The 24,016-nt window shown below is 43.0% G+C and overlaps 1 protein-coding gene across 1 annotated transcript in view; it reads right to left on the bottom strand.

Moving 5' to 3' along the window:
* ntn1a (netrin 1a) overlaps positions 1-24,016 on the bottom strand; it is a 78,025-nt gene that overhangs the window by 15,312 nt on the left and 38,697 nt on the right. The window contains exons 2-4 of the mRNA XM_033975549.2: positions 20,844-21,032; positions 7,349-7,498; positions 5,296-5,349 (exon numbers count right to left, since the gene is read on the bottom strand). Coding sequence (XP_033831440.2) covers positions 5,296-5,349; positions 7,349-7,498; positions 20,844-21,032 — 393 coding nt within the window. The remainder of the gene's footprint in view (positions 1-5,295; positions 5,350-7,348; positions 7,499-20,843; positions 21,033-24,016) is intronic.

The following is a 24,016-nucleotide window of genomic DNA, read 5'->3' as shown; positions in this document are numbered from 1 at the left end:
AATAATAATGATGATAATGATAATAATAATTCTTCTTTTTCTTACTATTATTATTTTTTTATTATTATTATTATTTTTTTTTTTTCTAAAACATCCTAAATCTAGAACTGTGTGATGTCACAAAGTGGCACAGCCTGTAAAGCCTCAAAGCTTTAGTTTCAGAGAGTTTGTAGAGCTGAAGCAGAAGAACTTGTCTGATAAACTCACGATAAACTCACGAGTAACAGATTATAGTAATAGAGAATAACTCACTAGTGAAACAGATTCACAAACACAACAATGAACGCAAAGGACATTCAGGCTCAGATCAAAAGACTGAAACGAGTAAAGCCAGAAACGTGCAGTTCTGATAAACTCACCAAAGATAAAGACGCCGTAAAACAGAGCGAGGATCTGGACTCACTAAAACAACAAAATATTCAATTGTTGGACAAAGTAGAGAGTCTGCGAAATAAAGACTCAGCGCTCACTCTGAAAGAACGCACAATGGAGACGCAGTTTAGACAGTGGCAGGAAGCAGAAAGAGAAACTGAGAAGAAAGTCCTAAAATATGAAATGGAGATGAAAACACTCAAGTCTCAGCTCAGTCTAAAAGAGTCTGAGCTTCAAACATCCACTGCAGAAACTCAGACTGAAACCAGAGAAACGACTGAGGAACATCATGAACGAGGGGACGATTCACACGGAACGGCAGAGTTAGAAAAAGAAAACGAAAATCTTAAGCAACAACTCAAACTGCACAAAATCAAAGAAATGAAGTTTGAGGAGGACAGAGAAAAGTGGAGTCAGGAGCAGAAAGATTTGGAAAATAAACTGGAGATCTCTAAAAGGGAGGTGAGCCGGTTAGATCGAGATATTCAAAAGGAAAGGGCAGAAAAAGACTTTTTGAAACACTCGATCAAAGATTCAGAGCAGGAAGTAGAAGACGTTCAAGAAGAATTTAAACATTTAGTTAAATGTCTTCGTGAGAAACAGGAGGAGATCATTGATTAAAAGGTCAGTAATTGCTTAACCCTTTTAGTTGGTTTTTTTTTGTTTGTTTTTTTAAGCAGTTCTATTGAGCTTGTGTCTTTATGGTTCTCATCTCTGTGGATCATTTTGTTATAATTTACACTTTTTAAATCACAATATTCATCTAAAAACACTTCATAAAACAAACAAATCTGCTGACTTTCGCGTTAGAAAACTGCGGTGTCCAATAGGAGCTGACGTCGCCGTAAATGTCGTCACAACAAAGCGGCGTGTAGCTGTAGCGCCCCCTGTGGACAGACGCACGTCGCAGTAGAACAGCACGTTTTTTAAAATTTGTACCAAAATGACGACGCGACACTGCAGAATCCTACGAGTATCAACGATTAAGAAAATAGGAAGTGTGAACGTCACAGTGGGCGTGTCACAGTGGGCGTGTCACAGTGGGCGTGTCACAGTGGAGGTTAAACGGGGGTAAATCGACAAAATGGCGTCTTGAAAATAGTGGATTAAAGATTAAACTCAAACATGAATCAGTCCAAATAAAACTTCAGAGGCTCAAAGAGAAGAAACGACCAGAACATGGAGAAACATCTGAACACGTCGCTCTCTCTTCTCGCTCCCTCCTCCTCCTCCTCATCATCATCACTTGTCCTTGGCGGCCATGTTGGGGTCAGCGGCGGTTAATCTGCAGCCGTCTCCCTCTGAACGTGGAGGAGTGGTCCATCACGCCATCTGTGACCCAGCGGCACAATGTGTGTTTTGTCTGGGCCGCTCCGCTGTTCTCTGTACGTTCCAGACCTCGGCCGACGCCCACAAATTAATATCGCCGCCATTATGCCCTCGCACCGCGGGTTTAGCCCCGCCCCCCCCCGACGATGAGCCGAGGCGCGTCCGAGCACCTGCCTCTGCGTCGCTCTCACGTTTTTAACTTCAACGACGAGACTTTGGGCGACGTTTTTATGCAGCGCGTTTCCACCTTTAAGTCTAAAAACACTTTAAACCAAGAAACAAACACAAACAAAAATAAATAAATTAAATAAATTAATTAATTAAATAAATAAATAAATGTCTTATGTAAGTTTTTAAGTGCTTGTTTCTCTATGGACAGATGCACATCAGACTGAATACAAGTCCAACAGCGTCTTTAAGTGTGATAAAAGTAACGCTAAAAACATGGACTGAAGCTAAAAACATGGAGTGAAGCTAAAAACACGGCGCGATGCTACAAACGCGGCGCACATCTGTTCGCACTCATATCTTTTCACATCGGGCTTGTTTTCGTTGCCGTGGGAGCAGGGGCCCGGGGCCCGGGGCCCGGGCTGTGAGGATCGTGTTTGTGTCGTCTGTGGTCGGCTCTGGATTCTGACGTGACCAGAGCAACATGTCAAAGATCTGCACCTGAGCAACGAGTCTGAGTCTGGTCACGAAGAATCTACACACAGACGCACAACTACACAAGAGACGCACAACTACACGCAACTACACAAGAGACGCACAACTACACACAACTACACACAGACGCACAACTACACACAACTACACAAGAGACGCACAACTACACGCAACTACACACAGACGCACAACTACACACAGCAGATATGTTCATTATGGCGTTTGTTTTTTAAAGGACATTATTTTGTGCTGAGATGTTTGAGTCGGCTCTTTTGAACGTGAACTGTTGGAATCGGATCTCATTTTTAACAAGAACCGAATCTTTTCTTTCCCATTTTTATGTTTTTTTTTTACACCGATTAATGAACCAGGAAAAGAATCAGAACAGAAGCAGCGCAGACGACGAGTGAGAGGTTTGAGCACAAAAAAACACATTTCGGATCACATTTATTATCATTATTATTTCGACGTTCATAATTCCAAAGGATAAACTCTGAAAACTGAAAAGCACCAGAATAAACTTTATTTGTTCTTCTGTTTATTTATCAGCGACTCTGGATCATAAAAGTCCATTTTTCGGAGCCGCTCCACAGTCTCAAAACTCGACACAGAATTCCACAGGTGCGAATAAACGAGGAATAATCCGAGCTTACACGGCGTCACTATCCCGAATCCCAACGAGGTGAAGGAAATTTCCTCCGGCCTCCGAGCAGAAAGAGGCCCCAGAGGAACGAGCCGACCCCACCTCGGCACCACCCACCGCGTTATGTGCAGACAAAGCGTGAAACGGAGGGAGACCGAGGAGGTGGAGAAAGGGAGGGGAAAACTATAGTCAAAGAGAAAAAGGAAAGAGGTGGAGGAGGGTCAAGGAGGATTCTGACAGCTTTGTCCACGGAGTATTCAGGAGCGAGGAGGGACAAACAACAGCTGTGCTCCGAGTCTGAGGGTCCGAGGCTCTGAGGTTTAACTTTAGGAAATTCATTCACGTTTCATTTTTATAAAGTTGAGACCATGACGAGAATACACATACAATAATGTATCAAAACTACACTCATCTGAACATGAAAAAAATAATGAAAAAAATAACATTAAACCAGTTCTATTGTGCTTGAGTCTCTATGGTTCTCATCTCTGTGCTTCATTCTGTTATAATTTACACATTTTAAATCACAATATTCATCTAAAAACACTTCAAAAAAAGAAACAAATCCGCCAACGTCCGCGTTAGAAAACTGCGGCGGACGCCAAAAACACGGATCGAACAACAGTTTTAAAGACTTAATTTAAAAGAGCGAACACACACACACACACACACACACACACACACACAGACAGCGAAGCTTTTCCGTGAGTTTCGCCCCGTTTCGTTAAAACCCGACACCAACGCCAAGTGATACAGCGTTTGCATACGTACGGCGCACATCGCTCGGCAAAAAGAACACGTTCATTAAACAGGATCCTATCGCAGTGGGACCTGAAGGAGGCGCTGCCAGTCCAAACAAACCGCCCGGGCCCCTGCGCTCCACACCCCTGCGCTCCACACCCCTGCGCTCCACACCCCTGCGCTCCACACCCCTGCGCTCCACACCCCTGCGCTCCACACCCCTGCGCTCCACACCCCTGCGCTCCACACCCCTGCGCTCCACACCCCCACTGAGCTACACTTAGTCTGATTAATGGTAAATGTGTAAAGATTAAAGCGGGCACGTCCCAGCTCTGCGCCGCGTACGCTTAATATTCATGAGGTCCTAATAAGGCTGGAGGAAGTCAGCAGGGATCCAATTTAGATTTTTTTTTCCGCCTTGCCTGAATCCAAAACACATGACGTTCTTTGGATGCTTCCTTCTTGGTCAGATGATGTTACGCAGAGGGTGATGTTTTCAGACATGAGAAAAATTCAAATCTGTAAAGTTGTAGGAGCGAAGACGTTTAGCTGCTCGTCCAAGCCGCGGCTTGGACGAGCAGCTAAACGTCTTCGCTCCTACAACCACAAGCCGCTTCTTCTTCAGTTCTGGTCAGATTCCTCCTGGACACCGCCTCATCTCTGTCTGAAGGAGGAGCTAACGACACTGACGCTAACGCACCTGTTTGTTTACAGTTTCTGTCTCTTGCTCGGTCTAATGAGCTACGCTAAGTGAGAACCGTGCCTGAGTCATATTTAGCGTACTCGTTCGGGCCCTTAATGGCTGCTCTCACTCCTATTAGCATACGGGCTAACTGTAAACAAACAGAGGGGTTAGCTTCAGTGTAGTTAGCTCCTCTCTTCAGACAGATATAAGGCCGTGAGCTAACCACACTGACGCTAACACACCTGTTTGTTTACATTTTCTGTTTGTAGGCTAAGTGAGAACATTCAGGCCCCTAATGGCTGCTCTCACTCCGATTAGCATACTGGCTAACTGTAAACAAGCAGGTGTGTTAGCTTCAGTGTAGTTAGTTCACTGCCTTATAGTTGTCTGAAGGGAGGAGCTAACAATACTAAAGCTAACGCACCTGTTTGTTTACATTTTCTGTTTGAACTGTGCCTGAGTCATATTTTGTATAATCATTCAGGCCCTTAATGGCTGTTCTCGCTCCGATTAGCATACTGGCTAACTGTAAACAAACAGGTGCGTTAGCTTCAGCGTAGTTAGCTCATGGCCTTATATTTTTTCTGAAGAGAGGCGCTAACTACACTGAAGCTAACGCACCTGCTTGTTTACATTTTCTGTTTGAACTGTGCCTGTTTCATATTTAGCGTAATCGTTCAGGCCCTTAATGGCTGCTCTCACAACTATTAGCATACTAGCTAGCCGTATTTTTCTTTGTCTTGATGTGGGTCTGAGGATGGAGTTATAAACGGCAGACGGATGATGTGGATGTGGATCTTACACAGACACGAACGCACAAAACAACACACAGCACAGAAACGATGTAAGAGACTGGACTCACCAGACGCTTCCTCTGGGCCGGTGGAAGCCGTCGTAGGCGGCGCAACTGGAATTTCTGCTCAAAGAGGACAAACATAGACAGGTTAAATATATTCTGTTTCCACATGAGACGCATTAGATCATTTGAGTGAGTTGGAGTTTTACAGACAAGCGTTCAGTGTCCGAGCCTCTTACATTTACATCCTTATGCTCGTTTATGCTAACACTGTGACGCTTTATGCTAACACTGTGACGCTTTCTGCTGTTTTTTAAGACTCGTGAGATGACACTGAGGCGAAACGAGACTTGAAATTAAAGGCGGGAGACGTACCACCGATATAAACGCCTTCATTCTCTAAAGACGCTTTCAAAGTTTGGACAAAGAGCAGAGTGGAATCAGGTGCACGACGACTACGACTGTGCAGGGAAGTGGCGCCAGAAAAGAACTTTTTTTTGTAAAGATTTGATCAAATATTTTAACGGACATTTTGTGGTTCAGCTGCCATTTTGTTTTAGGGTGGAAAAGGTGTTTGAGGTGATCATGCTGTGTGTAGACTCCAGGTGGACCTCTCCTCCCTGGTATTTAACACGACCTAGACCTGGTATCTCGGTGTTTTATTGTCTCGGTGTTTTATTGTCTCGGTGTTTTATTGTCTCGGTGTTTTATTGTCTCTGTGTTTTATTGTCCTGTTCCTCTGTGTCGTGTTTTCTGTGCAGGATATTCACTTTTTGTTGACGTTTCTCTGCTCGTCCAAGTCTCTTCTTCAGTTCTGGTCAGATTCCTGCTGGACACTGCCTTATATCTGTCTGAAGGGGGCGCTAACAACACTCAAGCTAACCCCTCTGTTTGTTTACAGTTAGCCAGTATGCTAATAGAAGTGAGAGCAGCCATTAAGGGCCTGAACGATTACGCTAAATATGACTCAAGCACGGTTCATACTTAGTTTAGCTCATTAGACCGAGCAAGAAACACAAACTGTAAACAAACAGATGTGTTAGCTTCAGTGTCGTTAGCGCCACCTTCAGACAGACAGGGGGTAGTGTCCAGCAGCCGAACGTCTTCACTCGAAAACTTTTTGTCCAGTTAGTTTTGAATTTTCTTACTCTGGCTCACACCTGGACGACCGAGGAAATTACACAGACATTTTCTTTTACTATATAAATAAACTTGAATCTACGGAGCCCAGATGACGCAAAGGAGAAGAATAATATTTACAAAATGAAAAATAAAAAATATATTATCTTGAGGGAATGACATCATTATTTTGAGGGAACATAATCATTTTTATACATTTTCTCAAGCGAACAAGATATTTAACTTAAAAGAGAAATATAATATCTCATTCCCTCGAGATATTTAACTCGTTCCTGCAGGATAATTAAGTTGTTCCCTCATAATAATTAAGTCGTTCTCTCAAGATAATTAAGTCGTTTCCTCGTGATAATTAAGTCGTTTCCTCGTGATAATTAAGTCGTTCCCTTGAGATAATTAAGTCGTTCTCTCGAGATAATTAAGTCGTTCTCTCAAGATAATTAAGTCGTTGCCTCAAGATAATTAAGTCGTTCCCTCGTGATAATTAAGTCGTTCCCTTGAGATAATTAAGTCGTTTTCTTGAGATAATTAAGTCGTTCCCTTAAGATAATTAAGTCGTTGCCTCAAGATAATTAAGTCGTTCTCTCGAGATAATTAAGTCGTTTCCTCGTGATAATTAAGTCGTTTCCTCGTGATAATTAAGTCGTTCTCTCGCGATAATTACGTCGTTTCCTCGTGATAATATCGTGTGATAATATCGTGTGGGAACATGATATTATCTCGTGGCCACACATTCATATTATATTTTTAATGATTGTATTTTCCTTTGCCGGGCTCCGTATAAATCAAACTGAACTCTGAGGTCTGTGATTTGTGCCCGGTGCATTCTGGGAGTTGTAGTTTTTTCAGCCCTGAGCCTTCACACAGTTTTAGCTGCAGCGCTGTGACCCGCTTCATCATATTGACTTTGAAACTGGAGACGTAAACACTGAGCGCTCGTCTGTAAAAGGAGGTAAAGAGTAAATAGACCAGATGCACGTACTTATACACGGGGCGATGGGCGAGCGGCTCTGCTGGTAGCCTTTAGCGCATCTGTTGCATGTGATGCCAGTGACGCCGTCTTTACAGGGACACTGGCCCGTGGTTTGGTTACACGTTTTTCCAGCGGCGCCCACGGGATGACAGTCACACGCTGTAAAGAGACAGAGAGAGAGACAGTCACACGCTGTAAAGAGACAGAGAGAGAGACAGTCACACGCTGTAAAGAGACAGACAGAGAGACAGTCACACGCTGTAAAGAGACAGAGAGAGAGACAGTCACACGCTGTAAAGAGACAGAGAGACAGTCACACGCTGTAAAGAGACAGAGAGAGAGACAGTCACACGCTGTAAAGAGACAGAGAGAGAGACAGTCACACGCTGTAAAGAGACAGAGAGAGAGACAGTCACACGCTGTAAAGAGACAGAGAGAGAGACAGTCACACTCTGTAAAGAGACAGAGAGAGAGACAGTCCCACGCTGTAAAGAGACAGAGAGAGAGACAGTCACACGCTGTAAAGAGACAGAGAGAGAGACAGTCACACGCTGTAAAGAGACAGAGAGAGAGAGACAGTCACACGCTGTAAAGAGACAGAGAGAGAGACAGTCACACGCTGTAAAGAGACAGAGAGAGAGAGACAGTCACACGCTGTAAAGAGACAGAGAGAGAGAGACAGTCACACGCTGTAAAGAGACAGAGAGACAGTCACACGCTGTAAAGAGACAGAGAGAGAGACAGTCACACGCTGTAAAGAGACAGAGAGAGAGACAGTCACACGCTGTAAAGAGACAGAGAGAGACAGTCACACGCTGTAAAGAGACAGAGAGAGACAGTCACACGCTGTAAAGAGACAGAGAGAGAGACAGTCACACGCTGTAAAGAGACAGAGAGAGACAGTCACACGCTGTAAAGAGACAGAGAGAGACAGTCACACGCTGTAAAGAGACAGAGAGAGACAGTCACACGCTGTAAAGAGACAGAGAGAGAGACAGTCACACGCTGTAAAGAGACAGAGAGAGACAGTCACACGCTGTAAAGAGACAGAGAGAGAGAGACAGTCACACGCTGTAAAGAGACAGAGAGAGAGACAGTCACACGCTGTAAAGAGACAGAGAGAGAGACAGTCACACGCTGTAAAGAGACAGACAGAGAGACAGTCACACGCTGTAAAGAGACAGAGAGAGAGACAGTCACACGCTGTAAAGAGACAGAGAGAGAGAGACAGTCACACGCTGTAAAGAGACAGAGAGAGAGAGACAGTCACACGCTGTAAAGAGACAGAGAGACAGTCACACGCTGTAAAGAGACAGAGAGAGAGAGACAGTCACACGCTGTAAAGAGACAGAGAGAGAGACAGTCACACGCTGTAAAGAGACAGAGAGAGAGACAGTCACACGCTGTAAAGAGACAGAGAGAGAGACAGTCACACGCTGTAAAGAGACAGAGAGAGAGACAGTCACACGCTGTAAAGAGACAGAGAGAGACAGTCACACGCTGTAAAGAGACAGAGAGAGAGACAGTCACACGCTGTAAAGAGACAGAGAGAGAGACAGTCACACGCTGTAAAGAGACAGAGAGAGAGACAGTCACACGCTGTAAAGAGACAGAGAGAGAGACAGTCACACGCTGTAAAGAGACAGACAGAGAGACAGTCACACGCTGTAAAGAGACAGAGAGAGAGACAGTCACACGCTGTAAAGAGACAGAGAGAGAGAGACAGTCACACGCTGTAAAGAGACAGAGAGAGAGAGACAGTCACACGCTGTAAAGAGACAGAGAGACAGTCACACGCTGTAAAGAGACAGAGAGAGAGAGACAGTCACACGCTGTAAAGAGACAGAGAGAGAGACAGTCACACGCTGTAAAGAGACAGAGAGAGAGACAGTCACACGCTGTAAAGAGACAGAGAGAGAGAGACAGTCACACGCTGTAAAGAGACAGAGAGAGAGAGACAGTCACACGCTGTAAAGAGACAGAGAGAGAGACAGTCACACGCTGTAAAGAGACAGAGAGAGAGACAGTCACACGCTGTAAAGAGACAGAGAGAGAGACAGTCACACGCTGTAAAGAGACAGAGAGAGAGACAGTCACACGCTGTAAAGAGACAGAGAGAGAGACAGTCACACGCTGTAAAGAGACAGAGAGAGAGACAGTCACACGCTGTAAAGAGACAGACAGAGAGACAGTCACACGCTGTAAAGAGACAGAGAGAGAGACAGTCACACGCTGTAAAGAGACAGAGAGAGAGAGACAGTCACACGCTGTAAAGAGACAGAGAGACAGTCACACGCTGTAAAGAGACAGAGAGAGAGAGACAGTCACACGCTGTAAAGAGACAGAGAGAGAGACAGTCACACGCTGTAAAGAGACAGAGAGAGAGACAGTCACACGCTGTAAAGAGACAGAGAGAGAGAGACAGTCACACGCTGTAAAGAGACAGAGAGAGAGAGACAGTCACACGCTGTAAAGAGACAGAGAGAGAGACAGTCACACGCTGTAAAGAGACAGAGAGAGAGACAGTCACACGCTGTAAAGAGACAGAGAGAGAGACAGTCACACGCTGTAAAGAGACAGAGAGAGAGACAGTCACACGCTGTAAAGAGACAGAGAGAGAGACAGTCACACGCTGTAAAGAGACAGAGAGAGAGACAGTCACACGCTGTAAAGAGACAGACAGAGAGACAGTCACACGCTGTAAAGAGACAGAGAGAGAGACAGTCACACGCTGTAAAGAGACAGAGAGAGAGAGACAGTCACACGCTGTAAAGAGACAGAGAGACAGTCACACGCTGTAAAGAGACAGAGAGAGAGAGACAGTCACACGCTGTAAAGAGACAGAGAGAGAGACAGTCACACGCTGTAAAGAGACAGAGAGAGAGACAGTCACACGCTGTAAAGAGACAGAGAGAGAGAGACAGTCACACGCTGTAAAGAGACAGAGAGAGAGAGACAGTCACACGCTGTAAAGAGACAGAGAGAGAGACAGTCACACGCTGTAAAGAGACAGAGAGAGAGACAGTCACACGCTGTAAAGAGACAGAGAGAGAGACAGTCACACGCTGTAAAGAGACAGAGAGAGAGACAGTCACACGCTGTAAAGAGACAGAGAGAGAGACAGTCACACGCTGTAAAGAGACAGAGAGAGAGAGTCACACGCTGTAAAGAGACAGACAGAGAGACAGTCACACGCTGTAAAGAGACAGAGAGAGAGACAGTCACACGCTGTAAAGAGACAGAGAGAGAGAGACAGTCACACGCTGTAAAGAGACAGAGAGACAGTCACACGCTGTAAAGAGACAGAGAGAGAGAGACAGTCACACGCTGTAAAGAGACAGAGGCAGAGACAGAGAGACAGTCACACGCTAAACACGTGGAACAAACGGAGACTGCAGGAGGAAACGGAGAAGAGAGAGGAGGAGAGAGGGAGGAGAGAGGAGGAGAGAGGGAGGAGAGAGGAGGAGGACTGTGCACAGACAGACACTCATCATCATCTCATTGGTCAAACTTAAACCTGAACAAACGCAACATTCAGAGAATTAAACAAGTGAACCACAAGACCAGGACTAGACCAGGACTAGACCGGGACCAGACCGGGACTACATCGGGACTAGACCGACTAGATCGCTGTCTTATTTGTGCGTCGTTGTGTTATTTGTGTGTTGTCTTATTTGTCTTTAATCTGAGCTTTATTTTAACACAATCTCGCCAGAAATAACTCACTTAGCTGGAAGTGCAACAGGTGAGCTGATTTGTGCTGTTAAACAAGCCCCTCTAAAACACATGTGTCAAACTCAAGGCCCAGGGGCGAAATCTGGCCCGCTATGTCATTTTATGTGGCCGCGATGAGGTAAATTAAAATGTATGACTGTCTGAAAATGTCACTTTATCAGTCACATCTATGCAAATTGGCCCTCAGTGAAATTTAGTTTGACACCCCTGCTCTAAAATAATGTCACAGGCTAGCTAGCATTAGCATTAGCATTAGCCAACAGTTTTTCAGTCTCTTTTGTGTAAAATCAAACTCCTAAACAGATCCATGAACGCTCGGATTGAAAATGTGCCGTTTAAATCCATCCTGTTTTTTTTTTTTTTTTTGAAGCTTTCAGATGATCTTAAAACGTTTTTTGGCCGTGTTTGCTAATGCGCGCGTCGTCTTTCCGCTGAATACCGCTGAATATTCCGCCGATACACACACGCGCGTAGAACACCCCCAGCGTGATGCCAAAGTTTTAAAGAGTCCCGTAAATCTGGGAGTGAGTCTGGACATTTTGAGGCGATAAAGGTCAAAGTGCACAGGTGGAGGAGCTTCAGAGAACTGGGGTTACGTTTTTTTTGTTTTTTTTTTAAAGAGCATCTGCTACAAAAACTATAGGTGCAGAGTTTTGGGTCCGGCTGTAAATCCCAGCGCACATGGCCGACAGGTGCGCCGCACTTAACGCACATTTGGCAACAATAAAGATGTGAGCAAATATGTAACTGTAACCAGGCGCCACCGGACGGGATCAAGGACCGGAGCGGGAAAAAAACAGAACTCGCCAGAGAAAAAAACGTGCGCAACAAAATGAAAGTAGAGAAAGTGAAGATATTACTTTTGTAGCTTATTTCTCCTCCTTTAAAGGTTCTGTAATGCACAAAACGGACAAAAAAAGTCTAAGGCTGTTTTGTTTCATTCACACACGTTCGCTCTGTTCCACCTTGTGATGTCATCAAGTGGGAGTTTTCAAGTTAACTCCTCCTTTTAACCCCAGTTCAGTTGAGATAAGTGACAATTCCAGGGCAGAAATGATCCAAATGTTTATGTTTATTGACTAAATATGGAGTACTTCTCCTTCAGTACATTTGAGAGCAGTATCTGTACTTTCTACTGCACTACATTTCTGAACAGGACTGAAAAGTAAAAGTACTTTTCATCTGATTTGAGAGGTTATTTTTACCGTGTCCGTGGAAACATCCTGAGTAAAGTTTAAGAGTTCAAAGCAAAACAAAAATAAAAACACAAAATTCAAACTGATTTGTTACTGCTCCTGTTTAACACTTTAACCCTGAACGACACTTTTACTTTTTACTCTTCGTGTACATTTTTAAACAGGTACTTTAAGACTTTTAACTGTAACTTAAGTCGATTTTTTCATGTGATACTTTTACTTTTACTTCAGTAACAAAAGTAAGTCCTTGTTCTGCTCACAAATGATTCTATAAATGAAGGTGTGTGGAGTTTAAAAACACAGTGGAGCACTTCCTGTATCACCACATGATGACATCACAGGGTGGAACAGAGTGTTTTCAGTCTGAGAGAAGCAGGTTTGTGTGTTAAACATGTGAGAATGAAACAAAACACAACTCCAGGACACAGTTTTAGCCAAATTTTGACCGAGAAAAGAGACGATCTGAGCCGTAAAGAAACATTTTTACGCGGGTGTAAAAGTGACGGGAGCGTCCACTTCAGCTTTAAGTGGCGGCGCTGACGGTGAGTTTGGATGAGTCAGACGCTATAAATTCACCTGCTCCCCTCCGTCGGCCTTAGTCACCGGCGTTTCAACAAACTCTGCACAAACGGGAATGAGCCGTGACCACAGACTGAAGAAGAACAACGACCACGAGTGTCATAGCGACCGCAGAGCCAATCAGGAGAGAGGCTGTTGAAGGTCACGCCCCTTCACGTTCACACCACTGGTTTAACAGAGACCGGGCACTTAGCAACGCTGTCAATCAAACCTGTTGCTAACGCTAACAGGAGCGACCTCCTTTCATGGTCTCGCTGTTTTGTTGATTTTTTTTGGTGCAATTTTGCTTTTTTCCCAGAGTATGAACGTGCATTGTGTCGTGCGTCCTGATTGGCTGAGGGACTGTAGACCATTGTGTCGTGCGTCCTGATTGGCTGTTGGACTGTAGACCATTGTCCATCAGTCTCCTCTGTACGTAGTACATAAGTAGTTAAGTGCTGTTCTTGAGTACTTTTTACTTTCACCTGAGTACATTTGAGAGCAGTATTTGTACTTTCTACTCCACTACATTTATGAACAGGACTGAAAAGTAAAAGTACTTCTCAGATGATTTGAGGGAGTATTTTTTCGAGTTCAAGCTTCAACTTTGAGCAAAACAAAAATAAATACACAAAAATCATAAGAAAAAAAAAAGTTCTATTTAACACATTTAACAAATGAAAAACACTTGTGTGAAATACTTTACTTTTTACTCTTAAAGTACATTTTTAAACAGGTACTTAAATTCTCTTACGTCAGTAGATTATTATTATTATTATTATAGAGCTGGAAGGTAATGAAGTAAAAGTATTAAAGTACTGTACTGAAGTATTATTTTTATGTATCTGTACTTTAAGTACATTTTACAGTGTGTACTTTTTACTTTTACTTGAGTACATTTCAGAGCAGTATTTGTACTTTCTACTCCACTACATTCATGAACAGGACTGAAAAGTAAAAGTACTTTTCCTCTGATTTGAGGGAGTATTTTTACCGTTTTTGTGCTAAAACTCAGACTAAAGTTTTCAAGTTCAACAAAAATAAAACACAAATCATGAGAAAAGTTAAGAAATGGATTTGTTTTGTTTCTGCATCGTTTTGAATCAAATCACCACATTTACACTTTAAACAATTAACAGCGACACTAAAAACAGTGCGCCCCCTGTTGGTCTCGTGTGGACATGTCTCTTCTTGTGTTTTATAAATAAACTGGTGTATTTTGTCCCAGTCTCAGCCGCCGTACTCGCTCTGTAAACGTGTGTTCTCCATCATCGCACAAACGTAATGTCACAATCGCGTTAACAAATCAAAAACAAAACAAAACAGACGGAGGGAGCGTTTGATTTACGCTCGTCCAAATGAACAGCAAGTCGTCTTCACGGGGGGATCGTCGTCAGTTTCTTTCTTCTCACACAAACATCACTCATCTGCGGCGGAGAAGGCCTCGCGGGGTTTGCCGTCGTCCGAGGCCACCCACAGAGCTTCCTCGCCGCGATCGCGTTCTCGCTTTCGCCACGTGTGAACCCTCCGCGCGTCGTTCAGCTCGAGCCGGACGACGGCGAGCGAAACAAATGCGTCGTGTTTACGGTCAAACGCGATGAGGAGTCGAGTTATAAATCCAGACGAGTGAATGAGGCCCGACCCGGCGCGGGGCCTCGTGACGACCTTCTATGGCGATGAGACGAGCTCAGGGGACAGTGCGACGCTTTAAAGCATCGATCGCCAAATGGCTCGTCTGAGTCGCACAGGAAACAAACGTTCTTCATAAAAATCACAAAAAAACAAGTATTTAAACGCCACGATCTGTGTTTTAATGTTTCCTCGTCACACACAGACCTGGAGTGTGTTTTTTTGTTTCATTCTCACATGTTTAACACAAACAAACTGCAGATTTAGGCTGAGTTCTTCTCTCAAACTGAAAACACTCTGTTCCACCTTGTGATGTCATCATGTGGTGATACAGGAAGTGCTCCGCTGTGTTTTTAAACTCCACACACCTTCATTTATAGAATCATTTGGATCATTTCAGTCCTGGAATTTCCACTTATCTCGACTAAAACAAAAACTAAAGGAGCTGTTGACTTGAAAAAACTACCACTTGATGACATCACAAGGTGGAACAGAGTGTTTTGAGCTTTGGAGATGAAACAGACTAATAATAAAGTGACTCAAACATGTGAAAAACACAACTGCAGGTCTGTTTTTGATGATTTAACGGCGTTAGAACACGGATTAAAGCTCAGACGACCTTTAAATCTGCCCTATTGAGCTTGTGTCTCTATGGTTCTCATCTCTGTGGAGCATTTTGTTATGCGTGGCACAGTGGGCGTGTCCCAGTGGGCGTGTCCCAGTGGGCGTGTCACAGTGGGCGTGTCCCAGTGGGCGTGTCCCAGTGGGGCGTGTCCCAGTGGGCGTGTCCCAGTGGGCGTGTCCCAGTGGGGCGTGTCACAGTGGGCGTGTCACAGTGGGCGTGTCACAGTGGAGGTGAAAACGGACTGAAAAGCAAAATGGCGTCTTGAAAATAGTGGATTAAAGATTAAAACTCAAACATGAATCAGTCCAAATAAAACTTCAGAGGAAAAATGAGAAGACGCGACTAGAACATAGAGAAACATGTGAAACGTCCATTTTGCAGAACACATTTTTTATGATGGACTGTATCTTAACGTGTTTGTGAGTTTGAAGTACACAGCAGTGGTACTTTTACTTTAACATATAATAACAGCACTTCTGTCCAAACTGAAACGCGCCGCTTCACGTTCGTCTGTGGTTAACACAGAGCGAGAGTAACACAATGACACACATCTGAGCCGTCGTCATCGGTAACGCTCCAAATACACGCTCTGTAAATGTTTAAACTGGCAGGAGGTCGGGCTGGGGATCGTCTGTCACTCTGGGATAATTAACACAGATCCTTTATAGAGAGGAGGGTTTGATGTCCTGAGGAAAAGTGACCCGGCCGTTCAGAACCACACAGAGAGAAAGTGTCTGGGCCGTGTCATCGTCTGAGTGGAGCACACGGACACGTTCACACGTCTGATGAAACATGTGCACGGGGTTTATGTGACAACACACGGACCAAAACACATGTGTCAGAGCGAAAAGAAGGTTTAAAGTAAAGACTGCACTGCAGGCACACGCTTAAGACGTGAATTAAGACATGAATTAAGACATGAATTAGGACATGATTTAGGACGTGATTTAAGACATGAATTAGGACGTGATTTAAGACATGAATTAGGACATGATTTAGGACGTGATTTAAGACATGAATTAGGACATGATTTAAGACATGAATTAGGACATGATTTAAGACATGAATTAGGACATGATTTAAGACATGAATTAAGACATGAATTAGGACATGATTTAAGACATGAATTAAGACATGATTTAAGACGTGATTTAAGACATGAATTAGGACATGATTTAAGACATGATTTAAGGCATGATTTAAGGCATGAATTAAGACATGAATTAGGACATGAATTAAGACATGAATTAAGGCATGAATTAAGACATGATTTAAGACATGATTTAAGACATGAATTAGGACATGATTTAAGACATGATTTAAGGCATGAATTAAGACATGAATTAGGACATGAATTAAGACATGATTTAAGGCATGAATTAAGACATGATTTAAGACATGATTTAAGGCATGAATTAAGACATGAATTAGGACGTGATTTAAGACATGATTTAAGACATGATTTAAGACATGAATTAGGACATGAATTAAGACATGATTTAAGACATGATTTAAGGCATGAATTAGGACGTGATTTAAGACATGATTTAAGACGTGATTTAAGACATGAATTAGGACATGAATTAGGACATGATTTAAGGCATGATTTAAGGCATGAATTAAGACATGAATTAGGACATGAATTAAGACATGATTTAAGGCATGATTTAGGACATGATTTAAGACATGATTTAAGGCATGAATTAAGACATGATTTAGGACATGATTTAAGACATGATTTAAGGCATGAATTAAGACATGATTTAGGACATGATTTAAGACATGAATTAAGACATGAATTAGGCTCAGATTTAGGACATGATTTATGACCTGATTCATAATCAGGATCAGTGCAGTAATCCGGCGCTTCTATCTGCTTGGTTCAGTCGTGTTGTGTCCAGTTAAAGTTGTTGCTGTGCTGTTGTTTTTCTGACTCTCCCAGTGCATTGTGGTCTTTACTGAACAGTCTAGTGTCTGATGCTCACTACTTTTCAAGGTGCATTGTGGGAAATTTTGAATGAACTTCTTTTACTTTTTACTTTTTACTTTTCACCAACTCAGGTAATGGTGAAAATAATTTAAAGGCGACTTCGTCTCGTACAGCTGACACAGGTGAGCACATGACTTTTAGCTTGCGGCGTGCAGTCTCTTCGCTGCCATGTCCTGGAGTCTGTGCTCAGAGATTTAAAATCTTCTTCTCTTTGTGGAGAATTTAACTCTTATCTGAGTCTCTCCTTTAAGGCCCTGGTGTGTGGCTGAACCTGTGGACGCTGACATAATCACGGCTCAATTGACCCGCGGCTCCGTCCAGGCTGTAAACTCCTGTGTCTCTGTGTTTTGGGTCCAAATCTGCCAAACAGTGATGCATCCTGGGTACTCGTCAAGTCTTCTTCTCATTCCCCGGGGTTGGTGTATTAATGAGCGGAGCGCCTCCTCCTGCCAGGAAAAAACTCACTTCCCTCATTAATGTTCACCACGAGGCGTCAGGAGCAGTAAAATGGTATATTTCTCAAGTTTAGACTTCACAGATTTGTTTTCTATAAAATCAAATGTAAAAGTAAAGTCTTTTATTTAAACTTAACTTGACAAATACCTCCAAGATCATGAGCCACAAGAGCCACACGAGCCACAAGAGCCACAAGAGCCACAAGAGCCACAAGAGCCACAAGAGCCACAAGAGCCACAAGAGCCACATGAGCCACATGAGCCACCTCACAGTAAAGTAAAAGTATCATGTGAAAAAAATCTACTTGAGTAAAAGTATTGAAGTACCGGTTTAAAAAAGTTAAAAGAGTAAAAAGTAAAAGTATTTCTTGCAGATTTTGAGTCTTATAAAGCATCAAATGTGGTGATTTTAATTATATTTGTATATTTTTGTTTGCTGTGCTCTAAAAACAAACATAAAATCCTTCCATAAAATAAAATAAAACCATAAAATGCACAAAAAATAAACCATAAAATGTACTAAAGTCATGTACAAATACTAAACCGTTTACTTAAGTGCAGTTCTTTGTTACTTTTACTGTGTCATGTTCCACACAAAAAACACAAGTGGAGCTGGTGTCTTTGTTTTTCTGGATGTATAAATACTTTTTCTGGATGTATAAATGGTACTTGGGTGTATTTTGTCGTCTCCCGTCGTTTCCTTCGCTCAGATTTCACGCAGATATAATCTTTGGTCCTGGGTTGGGGGTTAAACGCCCGGAGACGCCGCAGATCTGTGTCAGTGACGTGGACGTGTCTCTGGACTTGTTCCCACTTGGCTCCGGCTTCTGTTTTCATTCCCCGCAGCTACAGAAAAGGCGAGAAACATATCCGCTCTTCCCCCTCCCCAGACGCTTCCCCCCCTCCTTCCTTTCCGACCCTCATGAGCCGCGGCGGAGGATGGCGTTCACGGAGTGTCACAGATCGCACCTGCCCCGGCCCCCTCCTCCTCTGACCCGCGGATCACTTCACACCTCCGTTATGTTTGTTTTTGTCTTCCTTCAGCTCTTTCAGCGTCTGTCGTATCGCTCGCTGTCAGAGGACACGCCCCCGCCGCCGCCACTGAAACCCCGCCCACATCGCACCCCTCTGACCTCCAGACTCCAAAAACGCCTCTGCACGGACCAGGAACGTAGAGAACAACCCACACTTCACATTTTAAACTACAAAAACACATTTAAAGAAGCATTTTGTCACATTTCTGGTAGAAACTTCACCACATGGATACAGCTCTGTCTAGAAGGTTCCACAGTATGTATTTAAACGCATGTATCTCCATGGCGACAAGCTGGTCAAGGTATTTTTGAGCGCTAATGTACTTGAATAAAAGCAAGATGTGTACGTTTTTTGCTGTACTATGTGGAATATTCCAGAAAAAAGCAATAACATCTCCATGGAGACGAGCCAGTTTCTCAAGAAAAGTTAAAAGTGCAACTTTAAAATCCATTATTATCAAAATCTCAAGAAACGAACGTCCTGCTCTTCATTTTCTCGCTGATACTGGAGCCTCCATGTGCACCAACCACACACTGTTTTTATAAATGGACAGAGCGAACCTGCCGCCGCCGCGATCCAAACAGGAAGTGATCATCTGTGCACTTCCTGCTCCATTGACTCTGATTAAATGTTCATATTAACCCGCTCTACATTATCCTGGGTTCTTTTTTTTTTTTTTTTTTTTTTTAGATACTTTGACGTTTTGTTTGTTTATTTATTTTTTATTTTTATTTTATTTTTTGTTATTTTGAGTTAATTATTTATTTATTTTTTTTTAGTTATTTGGAGTTTGTTTTTTTTTTTTATCTTGAGTTCATTTATTTATTTTTTAGTTATTTTGAGGTTTATTTTATTATTTTTTTTATAATCTGTCCCCTCTCTCTCTGTCTCTGCTGCTTCAGACTCATTCTGGTCTTAAATGTTCGTATTAACCCTCTACATGATCCTGGGGTTTTTATTTCACTATTGTGTCTGTAAATCAAGATATGAACATTAATAACAGACAAATCAGGTCCTTCTGTCCCCGAGGTCGCTCCTGTTAGCGTTAGCAACAGGTTTGATTGACAGCGTTGCTAAGCTTTGGTTGCTATGATACTCACAGTTAGAATAACTGCCCCATAGCTGTTAGCTAATGTCTGTGTCCTTGTCGACATGGCGGACACACTGGTTTACTCATTGGCGTGTTATTGGTGTGTTGTTGTCGTGTTATTGTCGTGTTATTAGCGTGTTGTCAGGTTGTTGTCGTGTTGTGGTCGTCATGTTGTCATGTTGTTAGCGTGTCGTAAGGTAGTTGGCGTGTTGTTGTTGTGGTCGTGTTGTTGTGGTGTTGTTGTCATGTTGTTGTCCTGTTGTGGTCGTGTTGTCCTGTTGTTGTCGTGTTGTTGTGTTGTTGTCGTACAGTACCTTTGCAGGCTTTGCGGTGCGTGATGGGCTTGGACATGTCTCGGTAGTATCCCTCTTTGTTTTGTGGTCGTGTTGTTGTCGTGTCGTGGTCGTTTTGTCGTGTTGTTGTCGTGTTGTTGTCGTGTTGTTGTCGTGTTGTTGTCGTGTTGTCGTGCTGTTGTCGTGCTGTCGTCGTGTTGTCGTCGTGTTGTTGTTGTGTTGTTGTCGTGCTGTTGTCGTGCTGTTGTCGTGTTGTTGTCGTGTTGTTGTCGTGTTGTTGTCGTGTTGTTGTCGTGTTGTCGTGCTGTTGTCGTGTTGTTGTCGTGTTGTCGCCGTGTTGTTGTCGTGTTGTTGTGTTGTTGTCGTGCAGTACCTTTGCAGGCTTTGCGGTGCGTGATGGGCTTGGACATGTCTCGGTAGTATCCCTCTTTGTTTTGTGGTCGTGTTGTTGTCGTGTCGTGGTCGTTTTGTCGTGTTGTTGTCGTGTTGTTGTCGTGTTGTTGTCGTGTTGTTGTCGTGTTGTTGTCGTGTTGTCGTGCTGTTGTCGTGCTGTCGTCGTGTTGTCGTCGTGTTGTTGTTGTGTTGTTGTCGTGCTGTTGTCGTGCTGTTGTCGTGTTGTTGTCGTGTTGTTGTCGTGTTGTTGTCGTGTTGTTGTCGTGTTGTCGTGCTGTTGTCGTGTTGTTGTCGTGTTGTCGCCGTGTTGTTGTCGTGTTGTTGTGTTGTTGTCGTGCAGTACCTTTGCAGGCTTTGCGGTGCGTGATGGGCTTGGACATGTCTCGGTAGTATCCCTCTTTGTTTTGTCGTGTTGTGGTGTTGTTTGTGTGTTGTTGTCGTGTTGTCGTCGTGTTGTCGTCGTGTTGTTGTCGTGTTGTGTTGTTGTGTTGTTGTCGTGCAGTACCTTTGCAGGCTTTGCGGTGCGTGATGGGCTTGGACATGTCTCGGTAGTATCCCTCTTTGCAGTAGTGGCAGTGGCGTCCGGCCGTGTTGTGGCGACAGTTGAGGCAGACTCCTCCGCTCTTCCTCCCCGACAGTTTGTACAGCTCCATGTTGAAGCGACACCTCCGGGCGTGAAGGTTACAGTTACACGCTGAGGACGAGGAAAGAACCGCCGTTAATGTCACGTTCTAAACATATATGTGAGCTCGAGAAGATATACTCAAGTAAAAGTAAAAGTATCACATGAACAAACCTACTTAAGTCAAAATATTAATGTACCTGTTTAAAATGTACTTCAAGAGTAAAAACTACAAGTATTTTCCACAGGTTTTGCGTCTCATGAAGCTTCAGATGTGGTGATTCTGCAGGATTTTGTTCAGCAAAAACGATTTAATCCAACATTTTTACCTCAAATACCAGATACCTCAAATTTGTACTTAAATACAGTACTTTATTACTTTTACTTTGTTACTGTATAATGACAAAATCAGGGTTGGAACGATGAACCAACTAATCAAAGCAACTACAGAAAGTAAACGTGGTCATATTTTTCCCAGCAGCAGATTCTCCCATAGAACACAATGCACTTTTCATTTTTTTGTTGTAAATCCAAACTGCCCGTGTTCGGCTGACGGGGCATCCGGCTTTCACAAAGGTCAGTTTCTGTCGGATTCTTCTCTTGTTTCACAAAATTAACATTAAAAAAGTTGTAAATTCTCAAAGCGTCAAAAAGTTAGCTTTGTAAGACCTAGCACCTAGCTCCACTCTGCGCTAGCGACGCTTTCTTTTTTTTCAAATATATAAAAAAGAACAGCAAGAACGACAAGAGGCTTTACATTCATAGGACACGTGCAAAAAAGTAAACAAACATAAATAAATAAATACAGTAATATATTTTATGTTTCAGATTCTGTGCACGGTGCCCCGCTAGCTCCGCCCTAGCTGCTCTGACATCACACAGTGGGAGGAGCTAGTCAGGACTGAGGAATTAATGCAGGAGAGAAAATACTTTTTTAGTCCCAACACGACGCCATCTTGGATTCAGCTTCTAACTTTAAAATACTTCTATGGAATTAACGCACAAACGAGGCTCATCGAGGCTAGAGCTTATGGGTATCATAGCAACCAAAGAGCCAATCAGGAGCGAGGCTGTTGAAGGTAACGCCCCTTCCCGCCCCGCTGGTTTATCAGGGAGCGGGAGCTTAGCGACGCTGTCAATCAAACCTGTTGCTAACGCTAACAGGAGCGACCTCGGGGACAGAAGGACCTGATTTGTCTGTTATTAATGTTCAGATCTTGATTTACAGACACAAAAGTGAAATAAAAACCCCAGGATCATGAGACAGAGAGAGAGGGGAAAATAATGAATAAACTTAAAATAACAAAAACAAAAAAAAGAAAAAAAAAACAATTAAAAAAGAAAAGAACAAAAACCCTCAAAATAATTAAAAAAAAGTTAAGAAACAAAAAAAAAACACCTCAAAATAACAAAAAGAAATAATAATAAAAAATAATTAAAAAAAAAAACTCAAAATAAAAATAAAATTTAAAAAAAATAAAAAAAACCTAAAAAAGAAACTCTAATAACTAAAAAAAAAAATGAACCCCAGGATCATGTAGAGGGTTAATACGAACATTTAAGACCAGAATGAGTCTGAAGCAGCAGAGACAGAGAGAGGGGACGGTTTATTAAAAAAACTAAAATAAACCTCAAAATAACTTAACCCCCCCCCCCCCCCAAACAAACAAAAAACAAACAAAAAAAATAAAATAAAAAATAACCTCAAAATAACAAAAAATTTAAATGAACTCAAATAAAAAAAAAATCCCTGCAGGTGTAAACGCGCCCATTTTCACCTGCAGTTTGTAGCGTAGCGGCTAGCACGTTCGCCGTGTCCGTTCATATACACAGTCTGTGGGTAGAACGTGGACTTAGCTACGTGTCAAATGATCTTTTTTTTTTACTCTGAGTTGCGTCTCCTCGTTTCTCCTCGCTCGTCCTCTCTGGAGCGCCGCACGTTCTGATCTGTATTAAGTATTCCTCGTGTGAACCACCCGAGTATACGAGTGTGGGACCTCTGGCTTGTTTACGCGCACGTACAGTTGCCAGCGCTGACTTTAATTAGCGGCTGATGTTTATTCATGGTGTTCTGGCAGCGGCGAGAGGGGCACACGCCTAAGTTCATTAGGACCAGCTCTGCACCAGCTCCAGCAGCACTAGAGACCCTCATAAATTATTCTCCTACTCGCGCCGCAGTTTACAGTGGATTTTTTAACATCAACACCGTGTCTCTCTGGTACATCTGCTCAACATCACCAAAACAGAAAAACTTCCAACTTTCCACAAGATGAGTTCGCTTCCCCCGTCATAGTTTTTGCTTTTTGAACCTTCGGATCCGTCAGACTCCTACTCCAAGGGCCTAATTATCCAGAGTGGCTTATCAGTACGAGTTTTCCCACGTATCAGGGCTAATTAGCGATGCAATTTAATCATACGGCATACAGTTTTTCCATTAACGCCGCTCCGCTAAATATAGTAAGTTTAAAAATCCCGTGAGAACGCGGCGAGTGTCTGAGAACGTGCGATACGTTCATCCCGCGCACGTCCAAGTCGGATCAGGGGCCGGAAGTCGACGTTTAGATTTGTTTTTCCCATAGACTTTTGGAAAAATTCAGTTATTACAAGTTGGAGAGGTTAACTAGCTACGTGCTAATTGCTACGTGCTAACTAGCTACGTGCTAACTAGCTACGTGCTAACTATGAGCCATAACGTGGTTGTTTTAAGTCCAAAAAGCACAAATAAAACGCAAGAATCAGTGAAATGTTTTAATACCTTTGCGGTTTATAACGTTACGGAAACAGATTTTAAATAAAATTATACGTCTTGTGTCTTTAATTACCACGGAGATGATTCGCCCTGAGATTTCAAACTTTAAAATATTCATTTTTTTCCCCAAAAATCTAAGAGAAAAATGAATAAAACCAGAGCCAGGCGTCACTGTTGAGATCCGAACGAGCCTTGAGTCAATTTTGCGTTAAACAAAAATCAAAATTTTACTTGAAATGGGTTCAAAATGTCACCATGGCAACGAAAGTTAAATGAATTTGTGATTTCTACCTGTGACCATCAATTA

Source organism: Periophthalmus magnuspinnatus, chromosome 1 (genome assembly GCF_009829125.3).
Source record: "Periophthalmus magnuspinnatus isolate fPerMag1 chromosome 1, fPerMag1.2.pri, whole genome shotgun sequence".
In the NCBI taxonomy this organism is placed as follows: domain Eukaryota; kingdom Metazoa; phylum Chordata; class Actinopteri; order Gobiiformes; family Gobiidae; genus Periophthalmus; species Periophthalmus magnuspinnatus.
Note: the sequence above shows the minus strand (reverse complement) of the source record. Positions and strands in the feature narration are given on the sequence as shown.